Consider the following 25873-nt stretch of genomic DNA (forward strand, 5'->3'; position numbering starts at 1 on the left):
CATGGAAAGCACCTTTGGCCTCGACGGGCCTTAGTGGGGCTACAGGAGTTCCTTGTTGGATCAAATTGAGTTTATGAATTAATAGACTCTTATGCCTTTTTCATCCTGAAACACACGGACAGACAAAAATGGTTATAGTGAGCTGCTGCTCTCTTAATATTTTTTGCACTATTCTGTGTAAACTCTGCAGACTGATATGCCATATAAATAAATAAAGATAAAAATGATGGGATCCTTCAATTAACATTTAGTTGCACAACCCTTTGAGACAATCCCTGCATCGAGCAGCTTTCAATCACCTCCTGCACCTGTGTGTCAGCAGGTCGTCTGGGCCACTCATCCAGGGCGAACTGCTCCAGCTGCCGCAGGTTTGAAGGTTTCCTTCTCCAGCCTGCTTGTTTCACCATTTGGATCAGGGCTCATAGAAGGCAACTCGCCAAATGTCCACGGGAACGACTGCAGTGAGCGCCGAGACACCTCGGCTGGGATCACCATTCAGAGACGTACAGCCTTCTTTAAAACGTTTCTCTGTTCGAATGTTTTCCTGCCACTCAGAGTCGCATCACCGTACTGTGTGTGAAGTATTCTGTCAATCACTTTTACACTTTCATTCACCAGAAATTTCATCACAAGTCCCAGTTTGATTTGAACAGCCTGTCTACATTTAACTCTTCGATTATTTCTGTAAGCCTTGTGGTTTGTCTTTCTTTAATGGAAGGGGGACCAACTTATTCATCCATGTGTGTACTGCATAAAGACTTTAAACAGAGCTCAGGATTCAAAATGTAATAATATTCCTTTAAATCGAGCAGCCTGGAACCCTGCGTTACTTTGGCAAGGCTGGATTACACTAGAATGATATTCCTAAAAAATAAAATAAAATAAACACACACGGCACAGTGTGAACCCCATCTCCATTTCTCTCTTCATTTCCACTAAAGCTCACCGTAGCAAAGGGCTTATAAACTTTTCAAGCAAGGCTTCGGGTTTCAGTGCTCACAAACTCATTACATCCACTTAATAGGTAACAATATATCGAAAGAGTGCCTTACCGAATATTTCCTTTGGCTTCCGCACTACATAAACACCAGCTCTGCCAATAGCGCTCTTACTATCTGGCTAATTGTGCATTAAGTGTTTATGCGTTCACCACGGCATGATATGGTCACCATGTTTATAAGCCAGTGTGTGTGTGTGTGTGTGTGTGTGTGTGTGTGTTTATGTTTGAAGACTCTCCTTGAGGGTGGTCCACCATCACAGCCCCAGAGCAAATAAACTACAAGATTAGTGCATACTGTTTCTCCGCAGGCCTACAGATAGCATCACTGTTTCCCATTTCCGGGATAAGAAGATAAAAGGTGTGTTTGCTAACGCTGATGTAATGGTCACGGCCACGCACACTGCCAGATTTGAATTTGTCATTATGTCAATGTGCTACAGGGCTCCCTTTCGTCTTTCGAACTGGCTTATAGTGTCAGTGGTGTATTTGTCTTGTCATGATGGCTTGATATTCATCTGAGAAAGTGCTAACAGCTTTTAGTATGTGCGTGCATGTGTGTGTGTGTGTGTGTGTGTGTGTGTGTGTGTGTGCATAAGAGAGCATTAATTCCTATATTATTTTAGCTAGTGCATTAATCTAAGAGAGGATTCATTCATTCATTCATTCTTAGTAATCTTTTTATTCTGGTGGATCCAGAGTCTATCCCAGAAAAACTGAGAATGAGGCAGGAGTATGACGTTTGTCCATCGCAGAGAACCAAGCATACGCATTGATGGGTAGAATACGTCTTAAAGCTGTTCTACCCAACAACATGATTTGGGACGTGAGTGAAGTCTCGAGAACATGAGCAAAAACAAACAATCCTGGTACTCATTCACTCTCTATCTTGTACAGGGTTGTAGGGACGTCTCATATTATGGTCAATTTGGGAACTAGGAATTAGGAACAATTTGCCAAAGACTCAGCTGTATGGACATCTACATTTAGGCATTTGGCAGACGCTCTTATCCAAAAAATCTCATTATACATTTGAACAGTTTAGGGCCTTGCTCAAGGGCCCAACAGGGGCAACTTGGTGGTTGTGGGGTTTGAACCTGGAATCTTCCGAACCGTAGTCCAATGCCTTAAGCACTGAGCTACCCCTGGCATCTAGAGGAAGTTCATTCCACTCCTAGGAGCCAAAACAGAAAAAAGTCTAGATGCACTTATTCCTCGTTCTCTGAGAGATGGTGGGACCAGCCGAGCAGTGCTGGAGGATCGAAGGGAACATGGTGCGATTCTGGTAGAACACTGGACCTACAAGATGCACCAAGGTGTTGCCACAAAGCCCCTTCAAGTACGTACCGCACTTCCTGTGCACTTGCTGTGCCTTTTTCACCAACTATATCATAGCATCACACTCTATTTTAAAGATTAAATCTCAACCTTTGGTGTTTTATTTCTTCTTTTTCCTTCTAGAAAGTTCTACATAGAACCCTTTCTCTTTTCTCTTTTATAAACGTCCTAGTAGAAGCCCTGTAGGAACCCAGGACCCTTTACCAAGAAATGTACCACAATATCATGTAATCATATTGATGAGGGTTAATCGCTACCCATCATCCTCTCTTGTGATGCTCTCTACACCACCCACGCTCGTATGTCAAAAATAATAGATTTAATAATTTGACCTGTTGTTATTTCGAAAGGTAGAAATACGATCTTCCTGCTGACTGAATCCGATCCTTCGAGCTGAACAATTAAGGACGTTGCACAATAATTCTTTCTTGGTAAGTCTGTATATTCTGAAGGAGCTTGAGGCACTAAAACTTCAGTACCCTTGTCAGAGAAGATCACTCACTAAAACACCTCATTCCTTTGCCATCTAATATCATAAACATGCTTAAACCTTTCAAATGTATATCTACTCCTGAATATTAACGAAGCATCAAAATTAATTAACGTTCACTCAGACGATGAGTTCGAACCTGCAAATGAAACACTGCCTGAGCCATTGACGCAGAAGATGTCAAAAGCAATCCATACAAGACAAGACACATCCATCCAGCAATGGTTACGTAAGATTTTGTGACCAAGACTTGGCTGGACTAGCACATAATCACTTCATCTTGCTTCTAGAGTTTTCCTAACATGCCTACTTTCAGGCCTAGCATGCACCTACGTAATCCAGTTAATCAAGCCCATTAAGACTGTCAAAAGTGACAGGTGTAAAGATTGCATCTCAACTCTCCAGGGTAGAACATCCCCAGGAACAAGCAGAGCTGCAGAGGCAGAAAGATGCGCCAAGTAATCCCACCCTGTTTCAGGTTGGAACCTCACCCATCCCTAGCACAAATCCACAAAAGGGCCCTTGTGTCAGGCATCTAGGTAGGTGGCATTGTGCTGAAACACTGGCACCATGTGATGCCGCACAGAAAGTGAGCAACTACACCCTGAAGGACCAAATCAGGAGGGGGAAAGGGGTAATTGTCAGTTCTGCCAACCCTCGGGCTCAAGAGGAATCTTACGTCTTGAGTCCTGGGCTTGTCACAAACCAGATGGGACTCTTTGATGTGAGACGTCCTAGCTACTGCATTTGATGTATGATACCCTTATATCTGTGTGATCCCTTTATATCAGGCCTCTCTCTATCTATCTCTCTCGCTGGCGTCGCATCTCAGTCTGATATGCAACACCTATGAAAGTGACTAAAGACAAGGGCTGTACTTGTTGGGGATTATGACAATTTGGGAGGTCGGTCTCAAGTAACTCTCTCTTTTTTTGTTTTGGAGATGTATTGGGGCAAATTCTTACAAGACGAAGAGGGGGTGACATCAGGAATAGATACGATTTCTCAAGTGAAGAAGAAGAGGACAAAAACACTGCATGAGTAACCACTGAGCCAGCAAATCACAATATCCCAGCCTACCCTGCACCTACCCCAGTCGGCCAGGCGGTATGGGCTTAATTTAGGGCTGCAAAAAGATGACAGGTCACTCTGTCTTCTTTCAAAGCTTCGACTCTGCGTATAATTCGATGGACACCGCAGTATTGTCTTTTTACAGACGAGAGCCGCGTTTTAATGGAAGCCTTTGAATAAAAGTGAAACCAGATGGGAGAAATAGAAGTTAAAAGCAGATCAAGCAGGTCATGCACTTTTAAACTAAACCCATCACAGAGGCAGATGAGGTCATTCGATATACCACACAGGGTTTGTGGTCCATGTCGTGGCTGCACAGTGGAGACATGCTGACAATTCTTATTTAACACGGGCAACACCTAAACGATATGACGTTTTAAAACGGAAGGCATCTCACTTCTTGTGTATAGAAATGGCCTGTTTTGTCCCACAAGTGCAAAAGTGAGAGAGTGATATCGTCTTCCAAGCTCGATTAAATGATTAACTAGAAAATCTGAAAATCTAACAAAAATCCTGTCTTGAAGTCGACTGATAGAGTTACAGATGGTGTCTGTCTGGGCCGGCACGGGCGCGCTATCTGTAAACGTTGCAACAGCTCCTTAGGTTAATGCCCTGGCCTACTGATCAGAGGGATGAACTTGAGTGTAAGCTGCTCTGAATTCAAAAATAAAAAAGCAGATACATTTAGCAAATTGAAACGTTCAATCAAGATACAGGTAAGGTTAATGAAAATTAACGTAAGTGGTAATGAGGGGTCATTTCAATAAGAAGCATTACAGTATACTGATACTGATAACATGGGGCAGTGGCAGCTCAGAGAGTTACCCAGCAGGTGGTCAGCAGGTCGAGCTCCAGCTCCACCAGGTTGGGCCCTTGAACAAGGCCCTTAAGACTATCTGCTCCAAGGGAGCGGTACCATGGCTAAACCTGCACTCAGCTATGAAAGAATTTTACTGAGCAATTATGTATATGTGACAAATAAAGTCTTGTTACTTTAACTTTTAACTTATACTGACTCGGTCTCAGTGAAAAACGCAATTTCACTCCAAAAGACACCGGTGCTTTGAATATGACCTTTCTGCAGAATTCGATAAAACAAAACAAAAGAAAAATATTGTGCATTATTAGGGAAACAGATCCAAGGCGCATCCAGCGGCAAAACGATATCAGCTGTTATCTTCAAACCAAATATTTGCACAGCCATTAAATCCTTGTTATCATTTATTTAACAAATCCACATCAGACCAGGAAACACAGTCACATCCACTTCACCTTACTGCTTTTATTTTGCATTTTCAGAGCAGATGTGAGGACAGAGCGACGTGATTAAGCCTGACACGCGAGGAGCGCGAGAGATCAAAATGGATCATACAAATAAATCCGAACGCGTTTCAGGGTCAACAAAGCTGTGGCTAATAACCAGGAGAAGGTGAAACGTAGATCACATCAGAAACGATCAAGCGTGACAAGCAAGCTGTAGGTGGAGGTTCTTTATGGTGAACTGCTTCAGCACGAGCTTGTCCCGCTTCATTTCGAGTCTCCCTGTAAATGCAGCCACTTACATTTTTATTGCCGCATTTAAAATGCCTAGAGACAGAGAAGATCTGATTGAAGACAGACAGACACCAGGAGTGAACTTACTGCTCTTAAAGTTTTTTCCCATCCTAGATCGAAGCTATTAGACCCATAAAGAAGAGGAAAAACGAATCCTAGGATTAGTTCTGGATGCTACAACCTTCTGAGTATCTTATTTCACTGCTCTGTTTATGGAAGGCAAATGTATGATTGTGATTTAGGACTGAAAAATATCAGATTTTTATCAGAGAAACAAAAAAGAAGAAGAAAAATGTGCATTGCTCCTGGGTTTGGACGTTACATTGGAGAGCGATATTCAAAAGAAAGTCGAGTCATGAAAGGACAGGGAATGATCTCCATGCATTTCACTTTCACAAGGTTCGAGACCGCACCTGGGAACCATCTGCTTCAAAACGTGTGTGTGTGTGGCAGTGTTGTCTCTGTCTAATATAAAGTGCCGGACCTGTGCATCGACAGCTGCTGAACACAAGATTGGAAAGAAAAAAGTGTCACACGGATGAAGTGGTTTTCACAGCAGTGTACACGCTAGCTGTCACTCAAACTGAAGAGGTTTATATGAATAAATTACTGCTTACATGAAGGGAAAAAATAACCTAGGGCTAAACGAATAATAATGAAAAACAAATTGCAATAATTTTGACATTATGATTGTAGCATGGAATTTTTAAATGTACTATTTTGTTTTTTAAATGTTTTTATTGCTGAAGAGGTTACAGTTCGCCAAAGTACACATTGACTGGCCTAAAGAGAAATGGGGCAATGTTTTGTGGACTGATGAAAGCAAGACTTTTTGGGTCTAGAGGCCGCAGACAATTTGTCAGACCCCCAAACACTGAATTCAAGCCACAGTACACTGTTAAGACAGTGAAGCATGGAGGCACAAGCATCTAAGGTGTACAGTTATTACAATTAATACAGAGTGGGCCATAAGTTTCCATAAATAGGAAAAATAAATATTAAATATTCTATATAATTTAAATAATTTTTTAAAATGTCACAAATAAAATATTTTTAACTTTTTTTTGTTTCAAATACCCTAAAAAGATGAGTTTGACAAAAGTGCAACAAATTAAAATCATACTCATGGCCGGGTGAGGAAGCGGTCACATGGTTGCAACAAAATGTTAAAGAAAACACGCGTAGTATATATGAATAAATAGTTTTATTTAAAACATTTATTTTTCCCATGTATGAAAACTTATGGCCCACCCTGTAGATTATAATAAAAGTATTACATTACACCTGGCTTGGAATGCTTTATTAGAGATGATACTGTATAGTAACAAAAGACAATGCTGAAAAAAGTAAGAAATGTTAAAATCAACAGGTTATAAAGTAATGATTATGTCACGTACATACCGGATCGATTCAGGAAAAAAAAAAAAGACAAAAAAATATATAGGCTAAAACAGTAACAATAAAACGTTTATAGAAACCATTAATCTCAGTTAAAACATTGGACAATGTGTGTGTGTGCGCGTGTGTGCATGAGTGTATAAGTGTATGTGTGTGTGTGTGTGTGCAAATGATTAATTTTACATCACTACAATCAGTAATCAGTAGTTTGACTATCCTGACTGTTTTAAATCTGGAGAAACACAATATTTTTGTTTTTTCAAAATGTTTAAAAGATATTTTAAATAATTTTCCAAATTGTAGCTAAAACTTAATAAGCAAACAATTGTATAGCATGTCTGTAAGCTGTAGGTTTAAGTTTTGCCTTTGTTGGGATAAAAACACCCAAGCGTGAAGCTCCTTGGTGTGGAAGAAAAACAGAAAAAGCTTTAAACATTTTGACATTTTAAAATGTTAAGGAAACCGTTTTTTGACCTGATGCGTTTGATTGAGGACACGCCATCACCGATGCCATTCTCGTCTTCTTGTACAGCGCTGCAGTGCTACATGGCCTGATCTTAGTGTATGAGGTCACGCTAACGAGCAGAGGACAGGAAGTACTTTGGGACTGATTACGGCAAGTGAAGCGAAACAAGCTGCAAAAACTTCCAACGCAAATAGAAACAGCTCGACAAACTCATGATCTCATGGTGTTTAAACAGCATCACTGATCTGGAGTGTGAGGACGCAGAGGAGGGACGCACCGAGACGCTTGCTCTCTGGGGGTCTACACTGTGGTATCGATGCGTCCCTATCTCAGATAAAGAGTATTACATCACTAGAAGACGATTAATCCAAGATCATATCGTATCGTTCTTACATCTTGACCAGCTGAGAGAAAAAATCTGTTACTCGAATGGAACTAATAAACCTGTTAACGTGTGTTTTATGACGATATTAAATTATGGATGAGCCGTATGATTTGCAGCACAACATTTGCACTTTGATAAACAATACTTGTAACCGTTTAACAGTTTAATGTTAACTTAATGCATTATTTCCCCCAAAATTTGATGAAACCCTTCACATGAAACCATTTAAAACTCTTTTAAAAATGTGACAATTTTTTCATGGAGTTAATAAATTAGGCAAAAAAAAAACAAAAAAAAAACAACAACAACATACAATTCATCTAAGAACGGTAAAAAATAAAAGAAGAACAGTAACATATAGAACCAGAAATGTGTTTTATGAGCAAAAAAAAAAAATAATAATAATAATATTCAGTACACCACTTCCATATCTAAAGCTGGACGGGGTCGAGTGGTTCCCCCGCGGGTTACCGGCTTCTTTTTCCTTCTTCAGACTGTAACAGAACCACCGTCGGCCCTCGTCTCTGCTGCCAGGTGCTGACTTACGCCTTCTCCAGGGATTTATAATACTCTTTGAGGACAGTCCAGGCTTTAGGGGACATGAAGCCGTCCGGCGGGTTCTCGCCCTCCCGTGCCATCCTCCTCATGCGCGTGCCCGAAATGAAGTCGTAATCCTGGTGGCTGCAGGGAACGAGAGCTCGATTAGAAACACGGAGGAGAAACAGGAACAGCATGATGAAGACTGAACGAGACGACGAGGAAAATATTTTCATATTGAGTAAATGAATAACTGTCCTGACGCTGTGATTAAAATCTTTCTCCTTCAGCAAAATCATCCTCGGGAATGCTTTTTACATTAACGTTCCCTTGAAACATGCTGTTTTGTTGGGGGGGTGGGTGGGCAATAATAAGCAATCGGAGTGGAATGATGCAACCCAACATTAAAGTGGAGTTACTTTCATTCTTATTTTTGTTCTTTTTAAAACAGCAAATATCAGCATTTAAAGAAAAACTAAATAATTATATGTATATGTACGAGTTCTATTTTTCTACTCTGTTTATACTTTAATCTATAAATTAAGTTGCCTCGTGTTATCCTCTGCATTCTAAGCTGTCATCAGCTGCGTCTTTAGCCCCGCCTCTCTCTCTGATGTTAGAAAAGGCAAAAACGCACAAGAAAAACCCACGAGGCCTTTCGTTATCAGTTATCAGAACTTTCCTGCTGATAAAATGCTGACCCTGTAGACTCTCACAAACGGAAAAATCAAAGAGAACTCAATGAGTCACAACCAGACACGTGATGCTCATAATCCTCAAAAATAAGTAAATTATGGCAGGTTTATAAATAGAAATAAAATACTAAACTTCCCAGGTATAAATCTTAAATCCTGCTTCAGAAGGAAGTTCTGAGCTTAACCAGTTAATGACCAACTCCATGCATGCATGATGGAAGTTTATTAATCACTGCCTAATTCTGATACTGTGCATGTACAGTACTGTGCAAAAGTCATGACCCCAGGCTTACTGAAGGTCTCATCTCATGTTCAGTCCTCGTACCTGAGCAGATTCAGAGGAATGGTTTTGTTTGTTAAGCATCTAACTTAAGGCATGAACCGGTGAGAAACAGGTGCAGATGATCAGGGCGGTGATGCTGAATGCTGAGGGGTTGGAACAGACGAGAGGGGAAATGAGGTCGCTGCTCAAGACGAACAATTTTTAAATTGCATCTTTAGGCAGTTTGTAGACTTTGTCGCAGTACAACATTTGTTCACATTTATAAATTTAATCTACTTTAACATGAAAAAGATTTGGATTATTATATAAAGCAACACAATTCAAACCAGTTAGTTAATTACTACAGCGTATTAATGCTAAAATCCATACATTACACATTAATATACATTTCAATATCACTGAGGAATAAACATTATGATCAGGGACGCACTCGGTTTTTTTTATGCTTGATTTTGCTAGAAGGTTCTGCTCAATATCTCTTTTCCATACGTGAACGAACTTCACATCAGAGTCTCGCGCTAAATCGTTCCAGACTGGAAACCAGTTTTTCCCCCCTTAAAAAAAAAAAAAGATATCTAAACATTACTTTTATACACTTTCTCCATAAAAAAACAAAACACAAGCTACAGAAAAATAAATAGAGGTTCAGATGTCTGATAAACTCCCCTAACCCGTGTAAACAGGATCTCCTGTGGCATCAGCGGCGAATCGAAGGAACCGAACTCATGAGATGTATGTGACGGATTAGAGATTCTTGGTATTTACAGAACGATGTTAGGAACACAAACAGACTGTCCCGTGCGCTCCTTCTGTATCCGAGTTAGATCTAGGTTTTTCCTTCTGTAATCACGTTTGTAAAAAATGTGGTTTTGTTTCGCTGCGTGTCTGCTCGGATGTCATTTGTCCGTACAAGTGAAGCGTTTCATATGGCTTCGTAGTCGGTAAAAAAAAAAAAAAAAAAAAAAAGTCAAACATTCCGAGCCACCAAGGAGAGGAAACAAAACACAAAAAAAAAACCTGGGACCTGAACCAGTCTTGTGTAAACTCGCAGATTTATTTCATTTGCTTTTTACTGTTCCAAAACATTCAACAAGGTCATCTAGTCCTTTCATTTGCTTCTAATGTTTATGAACCTTCGTTGCAGATTAATTATGTTTGAAACAGGCACGACCTGCAGGCCATGCTGAATATTTCAGAACCGTAAAAAAAAATACTTAAAACTGATACAGTTACAAAGCTCTTGATCGCTTGAATGCGGGAATAGCTAAGAGCTATCGGCTCGTCCAAAAGAGTCACTTTACCAAGAACAAAGCCATAACGGATTAAAAAAAAAAAAAAAAAAAAAAAGAAAGGAACAAAGCGAGCACAGGTAGTCTAGCAGAATCTGCACTGGCGCTACAAAAAATAATTTTTAAAAAATACGAGCGGTATGAAATAACCCGTTTTGAATGAAGATGCAGACGGACTGGAATCTACAAGTCACATCAAATCCGTAATCAACAAGGGTGGGGGAGGGGGGTTTGGGAGAGGCGGTGTAGCCGGCGTAATCTCCGACGAGAAAGTTAACATACGGTAAAATGAGAAACAGCTTGGACCCGGACGACTCTTTAAAGGAGATCGCAGGCAATTAAGCATAGCATCCATAACTGGTCTCGGATTCGGGCCGGCCCAGCGTCGCCGTGCTTCAAGGACAGACGGAACGCCATCAATTTACGGAGGCGCCAAGCGCGCCCCCCCTTTGAAATTCAGACGGGGTGCTGCTCCACGATCACTCGCTCGCTCCGGGATGGAAGACAGAGCAGAGGAGGAGATAGAGGATGGAGGAAGGGAAGAAAGGAGGGAGAATCGGGGGGGGGGGGGGGGTGGGGGGGGCTGTGAAGGGAATGTCAAGCAGCATCCAGGGTGTGATAGATCTGGTGTTGGTGTGAAGCTCACAAGCCATCCCTCACAATCTGAACACACTTTAGAAGATTATGTTGCTTGGTTACTTTAAAAACATAAAAAAAAAAGTGTGTGTGTGTGTGTGGGGGGGGGGGGGGGGGGGGGGGGGGTTGGGGGCTTCCTTATCATTAAAAGAGTGTGTGTTACACGAAGAGAAAAAACAGAGTACAAGGAAGAGGAAGGGGCCTGTATCGTGGATGTATACCGGTGGATCGTACGGATATTATTTTCTTAATTAAAAAAAATGTAAAAAAGATAAAAATAAATAAATAAACAAATTAGGTCCGTCTTTAAAATGTCAAAAAAACGAAAACTACAAAACTCATTTGTGTGTCCAAGTTTGTGGCGACAGTTCACACGCTTGTAATGATCAGGGGTGCACAAACTTTTGCCCATACAATGTATTAAATTTAATTTTACATGAAAATGTCTTTTTTTTTTTTTCCCCCCCTGACTGATGGTATTTAAGTAGGAGATGAGATGACGCACAGGACAAAAACGGGCGCGATGGTGGCCCGGACATTAACGCACTGGATTAGAAGGTCATGGGTTCGAGCCCCATCACTGCCTTACTGTTACTACTATGGGTGACCCTGTGCTGCTCTGGCTACGGCTTTACAACAAGCCGAGTCGCCTGAAAAAAACAGACAGATCTCCTCATGATGTACTGCCATGTGACAAAGTGGGCGGGGCTTTATGTTTGTGGGACGACTGTACTTTTGCCATATGTTTGACTGATGACCAGTAACAATTAAAAAAAAAAAACTCCTTTGAAAAACAAATGTGTTTCCTCTTTGTAAATGCTTTGGCTCTTCTGTAAATATTGGCACCTCTGCAGTCTACAGCTGTACGGTCGTCGTGTCTTAAGTCCCGCCTTTCTAAACACAACCAACCAGATATTTCTTTTTATTGTTTTGTTTTTTTTGGGGGTGTATTTACACTAGCCTGGGATGGACAGCATCATGTGTTAGCTTGTCAGAACCTATACGTTTGAGGAGGATGACCTAGAATTCCCGAGCAGCGCTCGTCAAGCATCAAAGGCCGAGCGCTTTTTCAGATTGAGACATGTGACTGTTGTGTTTCCAAAAAACGCTCAGATGGGACAGGCGATTAAAGCTGCGCCTAATTTCTTTCAGTTGTGCCAAAACGGAATCAAACTAATTACGGTCAGAAACATCTTTCGGTGCACTTTGATCGGTAAACAATGCACCGTCCTCGATGCTCGTGCTGGCGTTCTCGACACGTTCTCAACACGATTCGGTCACAGCGTGGTATCTGGCTCAGAGACGCGCTTTATAGTGAAAGAACGCTATTAATTACACGGCGCAATTTCTCTGTTAGTCATCGTCCGCAGTCCCCGAACAGAGCACCGTAATTAGTGGCAGCTCTGATTCCTGGTGGACTTCAAAGCACCGGAGAGAAGTTTCCTGTTATTCTTGGCGCTACAGTTGGCCGTAAATAAATGAAGAGGCCGAACGCACATGGAAGTTACGCCGGGAATTAAAAGTAAGATCCAGTTTCGAACACCAAAGGAAACCACACAGATCCCCTTCTCCGGTTGGTTGAAGATCAGAGTTTTATAAACCTCTTACGATATCCCTTCCTGAGTAAATGCTTAAAGTGGACAATTACACCCATGTGCCGTGATGAAGCGACTTGAAGGAGCAGGTTGTCATGTTCGTGCTCTCTTTTGGCCTGCGACTGCGATGAAATCATCAACAAAACCTCCGAACTAGGGACGTCTCGCAGGGTGCCTTTAAAAGGAAGACAGAGGGATCGAGTTCGGTTTGATGTGGCGTGAACATCCGGGGAACAAACGACTGGAATTAGCGAGATCCTATTAGGATTATTAGAGATCCTGAACAAGACGAGGTCATGAAATTTAAGCATGTTCAATATTACAGATCTAAAAAAAAAACAAAAAAAAAAAAACACTGAAGTTTGTAGGAGAAACCCTTTTTTTACTCTCTTCTATCAAGAGCTGCTTTGAATACGATGTGAACCAGCCAGGGCAACTTATGACCCGGCCCCTCGTGCTGAATACACTCAGAAGGAAGCGCCATCTGCCATCTTCTACATACATGAGCTTACAAACGTTCCAATCAAGTCGTGTCGCTCGTACTGACTCGGGAGCGAGAGCAGATCTCTCCTCATGCAGTTGTGCTCGCTTTGCATCCTTTACAAACAGCTGTGGCATCATCATGTCCTCCAAACAATATGTCATTTAAAATAACCGTGTTATCAAGTTTAATGTTAAGTGACTAGCGTTTAGATTTTTTGGATGCCGACAGCATCATGAATTTTTTTTATTTTTAAGTTTGTGAGATATTGTAGCTAGAAAACATACTGATTAGGCTGACTAGATATATCACATCATATCAGGCACATACACACATACATGCATATGCACACACACACACACACGCAACGATCGCTGCTGTTTTTACTGATCATTTGGTATATTTTTAAATAAAGTTCATTTTATGTCACTTTATCTTAGGTTGTAGAACTAAATGTCTGTACTCTTCTATTGTATATAAATGTATTTATTATTACTCTTATTATACTATACTGCTTTTAATTCCCTTTATTTTTATTTATCCATTTTTTTTTTTTTTTTATTATCTACTGTTATTTATTACTGACTTATTTCTGGGCTTCGGCAATATGAATGTATATATTTATCATGCAAATAAAGCTCCTTTGAATCTTTATCATCTGGACATCTAGAACTACGTCATATTGTCAGATTATTTTTTTAAACTAATCTACGTCAATTAATCTTGATAAGAAGAATATAGTCTAAAGATAAATGTTTTTTTCCCCCTTCTTTTAATTTTTTTTATTGACTTATTCCTTTGTTGAAAGAATGAAGCATTAACACTTTTGTGCTCTTTAGGGCTTTATGAGACAACACATTTATATGTTTACTTGCCCGTAAAAAAAATATATATATATCGTTAATAAAAAATAAAATGCTATAAAAAGGTAAATAAGTCCTTCATCATAAATAAATCCTGTATTCCAACACTGCAAAGGGTTAAACTGTCCACTATACAGATGACCTGAAGCTTAGTATAATCTCACACAGTTGTCCACCTCATGTAGTTTTCAGACGCTCCCTAACGGACTCCATAACCTCAAAGCGCCGATGCTCTGAGATCATAAGAGATTATATTCTGAAGGTTTTTTAATGGGCGAAAATGTAAAGAAATATTCAGTTCTCTATCCTTAAGTTAATTAAGATTATGATTTATTTCTTTGTCACATGCACCTTCGGGCACAGTGAAATGATCTGTTCACATATCACAGTTAGGTAGCTGGGGTCAGAGGGCAGGGTCAGAGGGCAGGTCAGGCAGGATACAGCGCCCCCTGGAACAGACAGGGTTAAGGGCCTTGGCTAAATCGCTCGACAGTGGCATCTCTAGTGGTGCTGGGGCTCAAACCCGTGACCTCACCCCTGCCCCAAATCTCCAGTCTTAAATCTGCAGTAAATTATATTTATATAAAACTGTACATGATTTAATCTACACGTTTCACTTCCGTCTGTCTTTACAAGACAAAAAGTTCTGTCCTCTCTCTACTGCTGCTTGTTTAGCACACACCACTGCCGCCAGGACTGTGCTTAAAGAGTCCTATTAAGCAGATCAAACAAACATCCACATAGTAAAAGTATCAATTATTTCAAAATGCTGATACAGGGTGTGAGTTTCATGTCCCAGGAGGCATTGCAGTAATTGCCTTGAATGTTTTACAAATAACAGGAGCACCGAGGCATTTTTGAAGTTCTACGAGGGGCACCGAGGCAACTTGGTGGGAAGGCACCGAGGCACCTAAGGGCAGGAAGGCAACTTTTATTACAGCCTTCAGTGTAGCAGATCATTACATGACGAGGATTTAAAAAAAAGTTAAGACAGACTGGAGGCATCTTGTGACTTTATGACCTCACTTATCCTCATCTAGATTATGGAAAATAATATGGCATTCATCGTAAAGACACAGTGAGGGTGAATAACGAGTGTTTCATCAAGAATTAATTTTATTCAGTAAAGGTAAACAGAAATAAGACTACTTCAGGAAAAAAAAATCAGGAATAAAACAGTTCGTTTTGGCACAAGTAAAGCCTTCTTAGTCTTGGGGTTTTAGGCTTACAGATATTTATATTAGTGCTGTCAATCGATAAAAAAAAATTAACTAATTAATCGCACAATTTTTTTTCAATTAATCGAGATTAATCACAATTAAAAGACTGAAACTTTTTGGATATGTAAATGTAAATAATTAATGTAATTGTATGTCAATAATGTATGTCAAGACAATGAAACTATTTAAATTCAAATATGATTGTTTATTGGAATTTTTGTTTAACTTGTAACACAGATTTTCTCATGTAAACAACATACCTGCAATAAACCATCAATATCCTCCAAATTAACTGTTGGCTTAAAAGCCATATTTATTACAGAAATAAAAACACAGGTATGTGCCATTTGTGTCATTTGAATTTCAAAACAATCAATGCAATTTACATTGGCGAGGCCCTGTAGAGATTGTTTCGGTGGCGTGTTTTGCTTTTAAGTGATATGTCAAAGACGAATTACTTCTCTGGTATTTAAATTCGGCTTTGCAAAATGTACAGATTACTTTTGTTTTACCCACAGAACCATCCGGCAAAGTTTTATACTGAAACTTTCCGTCTAAAAGTCCTTCCTTGGTCTTATCCATACTTCTTTGCACGTTGAACACACGTCGGCCACAACAGGAAATAAAAAAACTGCAACCGCGTTAATTGCGTTAAATTTTTTTAATGCGTTAAATATTTCAAATTAATCGCATGCGTTAACGCACTAATTTTGACAGCACTAATATATATATATATAAAAAACTAAACACCATCTGTCAGGATTTGGGTGAGCTGCAAACCGCGTATTGCAAGCACAACAACTCGGCGTTTTGATGTATAAAATATTAAAAATATTCAAACGCTTTGTTTTTAGTACCGGTATACCGTGCAACACTTGTCAAGACTGCATGACAGGGTTAAAAAAAAAAAATGTAATTAAAAAAAAAAAACCTGCAACACTCATAGCTTTTCATTTATAGATTATTACAGGAGATGATATTAAAAGTTATACATTACGGTTTTATTAAGAGTCTATTGAAAAATGGCCTGAGTTTGTTTGTAACCAATAAAATAAATAAATAAATAAATACCTCAGGATTCTTCCAGTTCTTTTTACCTCGCCGATAAATTTAAGAGGCCTATTTAAAAAAAAAAAAAAAAAAAAAAACATCATCATAACATAAGTGTAAAAACATGCACTTACTCTTTGGGATCGTAAAAGTCCATGGCCTTCTTGACTTTGTTGTAGGCTGCCACTCTGAAGGGCACAATTTCCAAAGAGATGAGCCCGGGTGCCATCGTGAGGACCTTGGCGCCGTGGGTGGGGTCGTACAGGTCCTTGCCCGTGTCTGGGTGGGGCATGCCAGCAGGGTCACGACCTACGATATAGAAGTTGGCACCGGCTACCATTCGGGATCTGCAGTGCCACTGCACCTGAGAAGAGATGATCAAAGGGAAACGCGGTCAATAAATGTTTATTAAAACAAAAAACAAACAAACAACAAAAAAACAACAATGGGCATTAGACTAAAGTAACAAGAAAAATCCTAAAAAACAAACAAACAATTAAATAAGAATTAAATAAATAAATAAAAAGTAAAAAAAAAAAAAGCAAGCAAAAAGAGGGAAAGAACGTAGCAGTGAACAAAACAGCAATTTAAGGAAATAAATAAATAAATAAAAAAAACCACACACACACACACACACACACACACACACACACACACACACACAGGGAGACCACACTTCCACCAACTTAGTTTGTGTTGGATTACAAGACAGGTTTGTAAAATGTCATAAATTTGGTGTAAAAAGAATAAAAATGGAGGAATAAAAACAACATTTCATTTTAAGTAAAGAAAAAAAAAAGAAAAGATTTTGTTACCGAGTTAATTTTATTTGTAAAAGCAAAAACAAAAACAATTTTCAGGTGACACTGATATTTCTGTAGGTAAAAAATCATAAACACTTCAGCTACACTGTAAATGTTGGCACTTTTAAGTTAATGATTAAAAGAAGCAGATCAAAAGTAGCTGTGAGAAAGAACAGCAGAGACAGGAAGCCGCGCCAGTGATACAGACTGGGAGTGTGTGTGTGTGTGTGTGTGTGTGTGTGTGTGTGGAGGTTGGGGGGAGGGGTTATGTGCAGACACCTGCCAGACAGAACAGAGACAAATGATCGAGACTGCTCTGTATCACACGATACAGCGGGCAGATCCCTCGCTCGCGACTCGTAACTCATGCCGAGTGTAATGGCCGCTTCCTGTGGGCTTTTTCGGAGCTCCAGATCCCCGTCTGCTCCCAATAAAGCCTTAATGTCCCCAGCCGAATGATTAAAGGACAGCGCACTTAAAAACAGATAGACTACGCTCCATCATGGACAATTTGCGTCAGTGAGGAACGGGCTCTGGGAAAGCCGAGTGTGTTTAGAGTTAGCGCAGATGGGCATACAGCGTATACGGCTGATGAGCCGGGCTCTGCTGGGGCGCCGCACGCGTTAGGGATGATGTCGTACAGAAGAGCAGCGCGGTGCGCGGGCGAAGAATGTGTGTAGTTCAAGAAGAGACGCTTCACTGGTACATTAATGCTGGTCGTGTTGAGTTGCTCACCTCGGTGGGTCCGGCATACATCATGGGCGAGGGGAAGATGGCCACCACGGTGGAGGCGGGGTCGAGTAGGCCGTCCTCGAGCACGGCGGCGTGCTGCTTCATGCGCCACTGCAGGGGCACGTCGTCGTCTTTGGTCCAGCCGCCGAGCGGGTGCAGGAGCAGCACGGGACGGCGGTAGCCGCGTTCCATCAGGCGTCTGCGCGTGTCCTGCATCAGCAGCGCGTGTCCGTTATGGACCGGGTTCCTCAGCTGGAACGCGAATACGGCATCTGATCCGGGGGGGCAAAGGGGGGGGGGGGAAACGACACCATTATGTTCGTGTGCTTTATGATCAACTTTACATTTTAGATTTAATCATGATGGTATACAAATAAAAAGATGCTTTCAGTGATCAACAGTAAATCATTCTCTTCGACAGCCGATGTACAGTACGTTTATCAAATTAGGGCCAACGTTAACTAACTAGCCAACGTCATCAAAGCACATACGTAGCTGAAGAACTTGAAGAGATCAGGATGCTGCAAACAGGTCCATCTAACTTGAACTTAATGATGGGACCATCGCTTTATCCCTGTTTTTTTTTCCCCTGATATTAAGTTGCAATCAGATTAATCAACAGTGCATTACATCACCACCATAAGGCACTCTGCATATATAAAATGAACATCGTTACCGTGTGATCTCTTTGATCTCTACCTGCGTTCAGTTCTTTAAACTTCTGTTTGAGTTCATTGGGAGTGAGGCGGTAGGCGTCCAGGCCGTCGTTCCAGTAGATTCGGTCCAGCGCCTCCAGATCTCCTCCCACCAGCCAGTCTCCGCTCTCCATCACCATCTAAACCAACACAAACACAAACGCACGTCTATCAGCGGTGTCTAAGAACCGTGACTGTTTAAAGGATTTGCACACGAATGCACAGATGGATAGAAAGATAAGATTGCGGTGGACATTTTACTGAAGATGCAAATTACATCAAAACGAGCGTTCAGATTGTGCAATGTTTCAGCTACAGAAGGGTTTGTGTGACGAGCTTTTAAACGTGTGAACAGGACCGTCCATACTGGGGAGGAATAAAGCTCATTAAACCAAGTTTAATGAGCCAAGTTACATTAACACCATTTGATACGACTTCTGATATAAAAATGCGCTGCAGCATGGAACATGATCTCCTCCTCACCCTCCATTTGATACGCTGAGTGAGAAAGCCACACTCTCCCAAACAGTAGCCTGCGAAGCTCGCAAACTAGAATCTGGGACCCGACCAGAATCTGGGTTTCACCCACGTGACGATGTGGAAAAAACGTGACGTACAAACAAGAGATAAAAAACAGATTGTGCAAATGTCACCGTCTTTATTCTGTTATTTTTTTCTTCCCCTTTGCGTGTGCGCTGCCTTGGCAAGATGCCACCCTGCAAGGCTGCCCATGTCACCCGTATCTAAATCTGCCCCTCCGCATACGCTACATTCCACACAGCAGAGCCTGCTGATGACGAGAGCGGGAAACGTGTTAAAATCACAAGGAAGAGGAGTACGTGACTGTTTTTCATGGTGTGGTGGTGATTGCGAAACAAACGTCCGATTGATTGTTTTAAGTTTTCCTTTAGTGCAGCGGCAGAACATTTATTATAAAAAGTGATACCATTTAAAAAAATTAATAAAAAAGTTTAATACTCTGAACCGCGCCTTCTTATGGGCCGACTGTAATCGTTTCTTTAATATGACTTCTGTTGTGTCTTCGATGCTGAATGCTTCTTCTTTGCCTCTGCCTGTTAAGAAGCTGGTGGAGCTACTGCATCGTGTTTCATTGTGTATGTGAGAGCCTGAACTTCTCACACGGGGTTGGTCAAACCTTCGGCACGCTGCTGCCGCCTTTCCTGTGATGAGGTCCGTCACACAGGCGATGGGAATAAACAGGAAAAGTGGATTTACCGCATGCAATTGAAGCCAGGTTATCCAACCCTGGTACTGCTGACAGACACGCTTCAGCCGCGGGAATTCAACCCGTACACACACAAACACACACACAAAACACGCTCTCACAAACACGTTCACACGAGCGGTCCAATAACCATCACGCAGCGATGTCAAATAGATCCGAGGCGTGCCGAACACTGAGGCGTGTGCGCATTCCTCTGCCAGACCACAGAGCCGTGACACGGCTCCACCGCACATCGTTAAACACCCGGCCAAACCTTAGAACTACGATCGGCTCTAATTTAATTTTGAGATATTAACAAACGATCACGTTCATTTAAACAGGAGGAGAGGAGGAGTCGGTGCCAGGCCTGCCCTCGCCGTGCCAGGAGAGACTCGTTTTCTTCTCTGCTCCAGCACCTAAATCACGTCCCTGCGCTCGCCAGCACGGGCACGCCACGCCGCGCCAAAGAGAAGCTCTGGAACTGAAAACTCATTATAGTTCCACCAGTATGATATACTGGTCTCGCTGGTCTGATGAATTGAGCTGCTGCTCTTCTCCACTGCCTTCCTCGCTTTTTTTTTTTGTCTTGAAAATTATTCAACTCTACCTGGTGCTGGATCACAGATGGAAATGATCGCACGGTATTTGGCGAGATATATTTAGAGGAGGAAGGTGAGAGGGGACGAGCGAGGGATCAGGCTCAGTAGTGCTGTGTAAACAGAATGCCGAGGGAGATCTCCAAGCAAAACAGATGTGTGAAATAGAGGAAGGAAGGGGGTAAGAGGATTACGAGTGTAGGAGCTCTGAGCGAGGGCACGGCGGGTACGCCTGCTGACGGAATGAAAACGAGATTTACAGAAACGCGTCATTACCGGCTGCGGAGGATTTGTACGTACAAATAAATCCGACGAGGGAGCATAATTGAGAGGTCGTGACCCCAGACGTCAGATCCGGAGACGTTAGATAGAAACACTCGATGGTGAGGTGTTTAGAAAATAAAAATATTCCGTGACCAGGATTTTAGTTTTTTTTTTTTTAAGATTTTTTTCCAATAACTCCAAGTTTTAAAATGTTTTATTTCTCTTTAACTACAGCAATTTATCAGTGATTAGATTTTCACATCATTGAAGAACAATAATTTCTACATATACCCATTTACATTTATATTCTATAACCATTAAACAACCAAGATCCTGATTTCTTAAACAGTGCACCAGCTTGAACACAAGTCTCATCATCGTACTGCGCTTGGAGTCTTCTGTAAACGTCGATCGCTTTCACGCCTTCGTTCACAAGTCCTGGTTTGACTCGAACACTCCTGGTATATACCGGCCATTCGAATAGCAGCCAGAAAAATACCATCATAAAATGCCTTCTTCAGGAAACTTCTGCATCAGGGTGAAGCGTACAATAAGACCCGTCAATAACACCAGTCACATGGGGGATTAAACTAAAGCAAAAGTGGGCAGCTGAAGATGAGCGTGCAAATTCTACCATGATGGGGTTGACCAAAGAAATGTCTTTAGCAACTCTAACTTGGCCAACTTTAACTTAAAAATAATAAAAAAAACTTATTTAATCAGATAAGAGTCCACACTAATGACTAATGGTCGTCTGTTATTGTACCCCCTCCCCCAAGCTCATTTTCCGTTCCTCATGCTTGTAAAAAACAGTTAGCTAGTCAGTGATATGTTTTATTCGACTATTATTATATTAATGATATGACTCCTTTGAACCGTCTCACCAGGGAAGCCTTTTCACCTGCAGACCTGCTGCACCATTAAGTGTAAATTCCAGAGACTGGTGTGGTTAAAACAATCCCAGGACATAATCAGGAATAAAACCGACCCTTCTGATGCGGACAGCTACGGCACGGGGGAAAAAAAAAGTCACAAGATCGCATTTCTTTCTTTTATGTGAACATTAACTGAAGCTCTTGATCTGCATAATCTGCTGTCACATGACTGACTGCATGATTGCATGATTGCATAAATGAGCTCTGGTGCAGGTATCACTATCATAGTCGACACTATCACAACAGATATTTAACAGACACGCTAGTGTATCATCAGTACACTTATTTACCGCGGGACCCTTGGTACAGTTTAACTCCCTTATCCGTGTCTTGCACTTTGACGCCGACTGTGTGTTATTATAATTAGCTGACGAGGTTTCCTTCACCCTACAGACTGGATATGTTCTGTGTGTGCGATCTGAAGAGCAGCGGCTGATGCCGCGTGACCTTTCCTGACCTTGATATAGGGGTGGTCCTTGCAGGTGGTGCCCCACTGGCGGGCACAGCGCTCCTCCTTTCGGTGCTCGTAGAACTCGGGGTTGCGCAGGATGGCAACGCGCCGCCCGTTGTAGACCAGCGCGATCGCTGTGCAGCCGTCTAGACGCTCCTTGTCTGCGCCTGTGACGGGCAGGACCACCGGGACGGACAAGTTAATGACTCCTCCTGTGGAGAGAGGGGAAAGGTCAAGCTTTTTCCTCATACATCAGACGCAAACATGCGAGCTGAGCCGCAGAAAAGCCCCGTGAGGCACAGAGTAGGCATGGTTACAGATATTACATGGGAAGACAAGCAGGAGGGTGGTTGAGGTTCTATCTTTATTCAAGGATTGAATGTTGAAGCTTCTGTTAGTTTATGTGAAACAGCTGATTTATCGACATAAGCACTACGAATTAATCAACATAAAATGGGTTGTTTTTTTTTTCGTTTTTTTTAAACACACAGACCTCTGGAGCTAACTTTTGACTTATTGCTCCACAAAGTAGATAAATCAGCCTCTGAGCTCCCTGGATCTCACCAGCATCACACATACAAACACACACTTCTCCACTCATTCTGGCTTTTTCCACAAGCTCAGACTGAAATCATAAATACCAAGAAAAAAGGCAAAGAATCGTACGAATCTGGAAGGTTTCGGGAAAATCAGGAAAAGCGAATCAACAATTAAAAGTGGGAGAAAAGAGAGACGTGACAGTGTGATGAAAACCTAGCGCGAGAGGTCAAAGGTCACCTTAAGCTATTGTGCAACAGAGATGAAAAATTAAGTGTCTGGGTTCAAACGGAATTCATCGGAATAAGACGGAGGGAATGAGGGAAAACAAGAGGGGCACAAACTTAACAAAATAAACACGACTATATGAATAATATTAGTACTAATACTACATCGTGACTAAACTTACTCACATAAGAAGCACTCGAAAGGATTGTAAATATTTCCTCTTGTTTGTTATTGCCCGTATACTGTTTCACACTGCGGCGCTGTAAGACGGTGTGTGTGTGTGTGTGTGTGTGTGTGTGTGTGTGTGTGTGTGTGTGTGTGTGCACTTCAGATGGAACTAAAACATCATAATATCCACCATGTGTGCTCAAACCCTCAGTAACTATTCTAACACAACAGCTTTGCCATGTTGGAAAATTAGAAAGATTATACAATAAATTACACGATACTGTATTTAGATATCTAATAACATAACAAATGAAAGTTATTTTAATATATACTGCCCACCTCTAAATATTATGTTGTATTACACGGTGAAACAATATATGAACAACAGCAAACAAACTATATACATACAGGAGCAACTCAATGAATCAGAATACTATCGAAAAGTTGATTTATTTCAGTAATTTAATTGGAAAAAGTGAAACTCATTATATATATATATAGCTGTCAATATTGACACATGAGCACAACTTTTTTTTTTTTTTTCAGATCAATAGGCGAAGTGCTGGCTCAGGCAGCTAAGGCTCTAAGTTATTGATTTTTGGGTTCGCGCCCCCTAACCCCCACAACACTACCCAGCCAGCGCCGATCCCATAAACGTTAATGTTGGAGATTTTATAATCCGCTTCCTTTAACCTGTTTGTCATTTATTTCTTTATTCCAACACTGCACATTTCATAACACAATTGTAATAAGTTATAACATTATAAGTACTTATTAAAATATTTAATATTTAAAATTGATTCATTGTGATTAATTATGACTGTGATTGACTAGATCAAAATTATTTCATCTACTGAGAGCGCTCTCTCTCTCTCTTTCTCTCTCACACACACACACACACACACACACACACACACACACACACATACACACACAAACACACACACACGAGAAAATAAGATAAGAAATTTCGATCCCAAGGTAACTGTATCTGTATTAGTGGTGCATGTTGGAACACTTGGTAACCTGATTCGCAGCAAAAGGTCAACGTTTTTAAAGCAATAAAATTAAATTGACTCGTTTTTGGAAACTCAAACTCAATTGAGGGAAATTGTTGTAATTACGCAGCTTTAGAAATGAAAAAAGCAGATTACTCCTCTAAAAGCCCCTCAGCAGGTCGTCTCTTTCCATAAAGAAAAGAAGGGAAGGAAAGAAAAAAAAATCTCTACACAATGTCCCTTTTTTATTTCGGCTCGAATAAGTTTTGAGAACGCACACAAAGCTCCGGATGCAACAGATCGACGTGACTCAGGCCTGAAGGGAAAGAATGTGAGACTTGAGCTTCCAGTCCTAATTCACTTTTATACTGCGTTTAATGCAATTTGTTTCGAGTTGCTCGTTTCCTCGGCTCTGACCGCGCCGCACAACCGCTGTGGGGAGACGGACCGACTGCTGGTGTACTGCTTATCAACAGCGCCCTCTAGTGCAGAGCTTTGGTCATGGTGCGCTTGACACAAATTTGCTATTATAGTGTGTTAAAAAGAATATGATGATAACAGAAAACAGAACAAACAGAAAGTTTTGTTTATTTTTTGCGCGGCTAAAAACTGAACCCACAAAAGCTACACTCCTTAAAGCATGCTGAATATCTTTCTAGCTGGCTTATATTAATTTAAATATGATTTGTTCGAGTCAAACCGGGACTTGTGATGACATTTGCAGAAGCCTGATCCACCAACACCACTCGCACATTACAGGAACTCGGCTGGGAGTTACTGCCACGGCCCCCGTACAGTCCTGACCTCGCTCCGAAACATTTACACATGTTCGGGATCGCCATTAAAGGAATCCCTGGGAGGCCGGTGTTTCAGATGTGAATCAGACAGACAAGTCCGTTCATGGCTCTAGCGTACCGAGAAAACGTTACACCTTGGTGGTGTCCAAGCACTAGTGAGACACTAGGATAAGTGCATTAGTGTATCAGGGGATTATATAGAGACATAAAGGGAGTTTTTACTCTTAGAACTGTGTTCTGTTATTCTGTACAATCAAAAGTCCCGCTTTGACTCGAACACCCCCTTGTAAATTCCCTTTAAAAGATGGTTCTGATTAAAATGGTGCTTTTCATCTGATTAGCAAGCCTCTGTAACCCAAGTGTCCCATGGAAGACAGTAAAATGATAAAAGCATGATGTCATTCATTAATAAATACAAAATGGACAAAGAAATGTAGTACAGTTATTAGAATATAATTAACTTGTAATCCGTTAGGAGGCCGCATCACACCACCGTGTCATTGATTATTTTCCTAAACAACGCGCTCCGTGGTGTTTCGCTCTTCACTTACCGCAAACACTCACAGCTGCTACTGCAGCCTGAACCAAAGTCAGATGTGAGTAAACAGAAGTTCAGACGAAAGGCTTACCGTCCAGCAGGCAGTCAAAATGCAGGCACTGGAGGTACTCCCTCTCTCTCATGAAGCCGTTGAGCGGAGTGGCCCAGCCCTCGGCCAGCACCTGGACCCACTGCATGTCCACCTAAAGCATGACAGAGGGTACAACTGATCAAAACATCTGATTAAACTTCAAACCTCAGGTCTGACTCGCAGTGTCTCTCACTGTGGAAAGACGCTTCAGTGTCGCCACAAGTCAAATCACGTGACCACGTGAGAAAGTATTGACACTTACTCTATGTTTTAGATTATAAATAAGTGTCCCGAAACAAATCTAGATAACCAGATCAGTATTGTTCCTCCACCTTAGCTCTGCCTCCCAAGGTCTCACGAGGAACATTCCTGGAGGACAGAACGTTAAACTTTCCCAAGGGAATTCTCCTAGTATGCAAATTTGCACAATGATTAAATAGTTTAAAGATGTTGACTGAAACAATGAT

At 41.3% G+C, this 25873-nt stretch overlaps 1 protein-coding gene across 2 annotated transcripts in view; it reads right to left on the bottom strand.

Annotated features, from left to right (window-relative positions):
- Nucleotides 1-6735: 6735 nt before the first annotated feature.
- The window catches only part of papss1 (3'-phosphoadenosine 5'-phosphosulfate synthase 1), a 30535-nt gene continuing 11397 nt past the window's right edge, over nt 6736-25873 (bottom strand). For both annotated transcript variants that reach the window (XM_053501371.1, XM_053501372.1), the window contains exons 7-12: nt 25407-25518; nt 22056-22261; nt 18583-18718; nt 17887-18155; nt 16483-16712; nt 6736-8380 (exon numbers count right to left, since the gene is read on the bottom strand). In XM_053501371.1, coding sequence (XP_053357346.1) covers nt 8242-8380; nt 16483-16712; nt 17887-18155; nt 18583-18718; nt 22056-22261; nt 25407-25518 — 1092 coding nt within the window. In that variant the 3' untranslated portion in view covers nt 6736-8241. The remainder of the gene's footprint in view (nt 8381-16482; nt 16713-17886; nt 18156-18582; nt 18719-22055; nt 22262-25406; nt 25519-25873) is intronic.

Source organism: Clarias gariepinus, chromosome 8 (assembly GCF_024256425.1).
Source record: "Clarias gariepinus isolate MV-2021 ecotype Netherlands chromosome 8, CGAR_prim_01v2, whole genome shotgun sequence".
Classification (NCBI taxonomy): Eukaryota; Metazoa; Chordata; class Actinopteri; order Siluriformes; family Clariidae; genus Clarias; species Clarias gariepinus.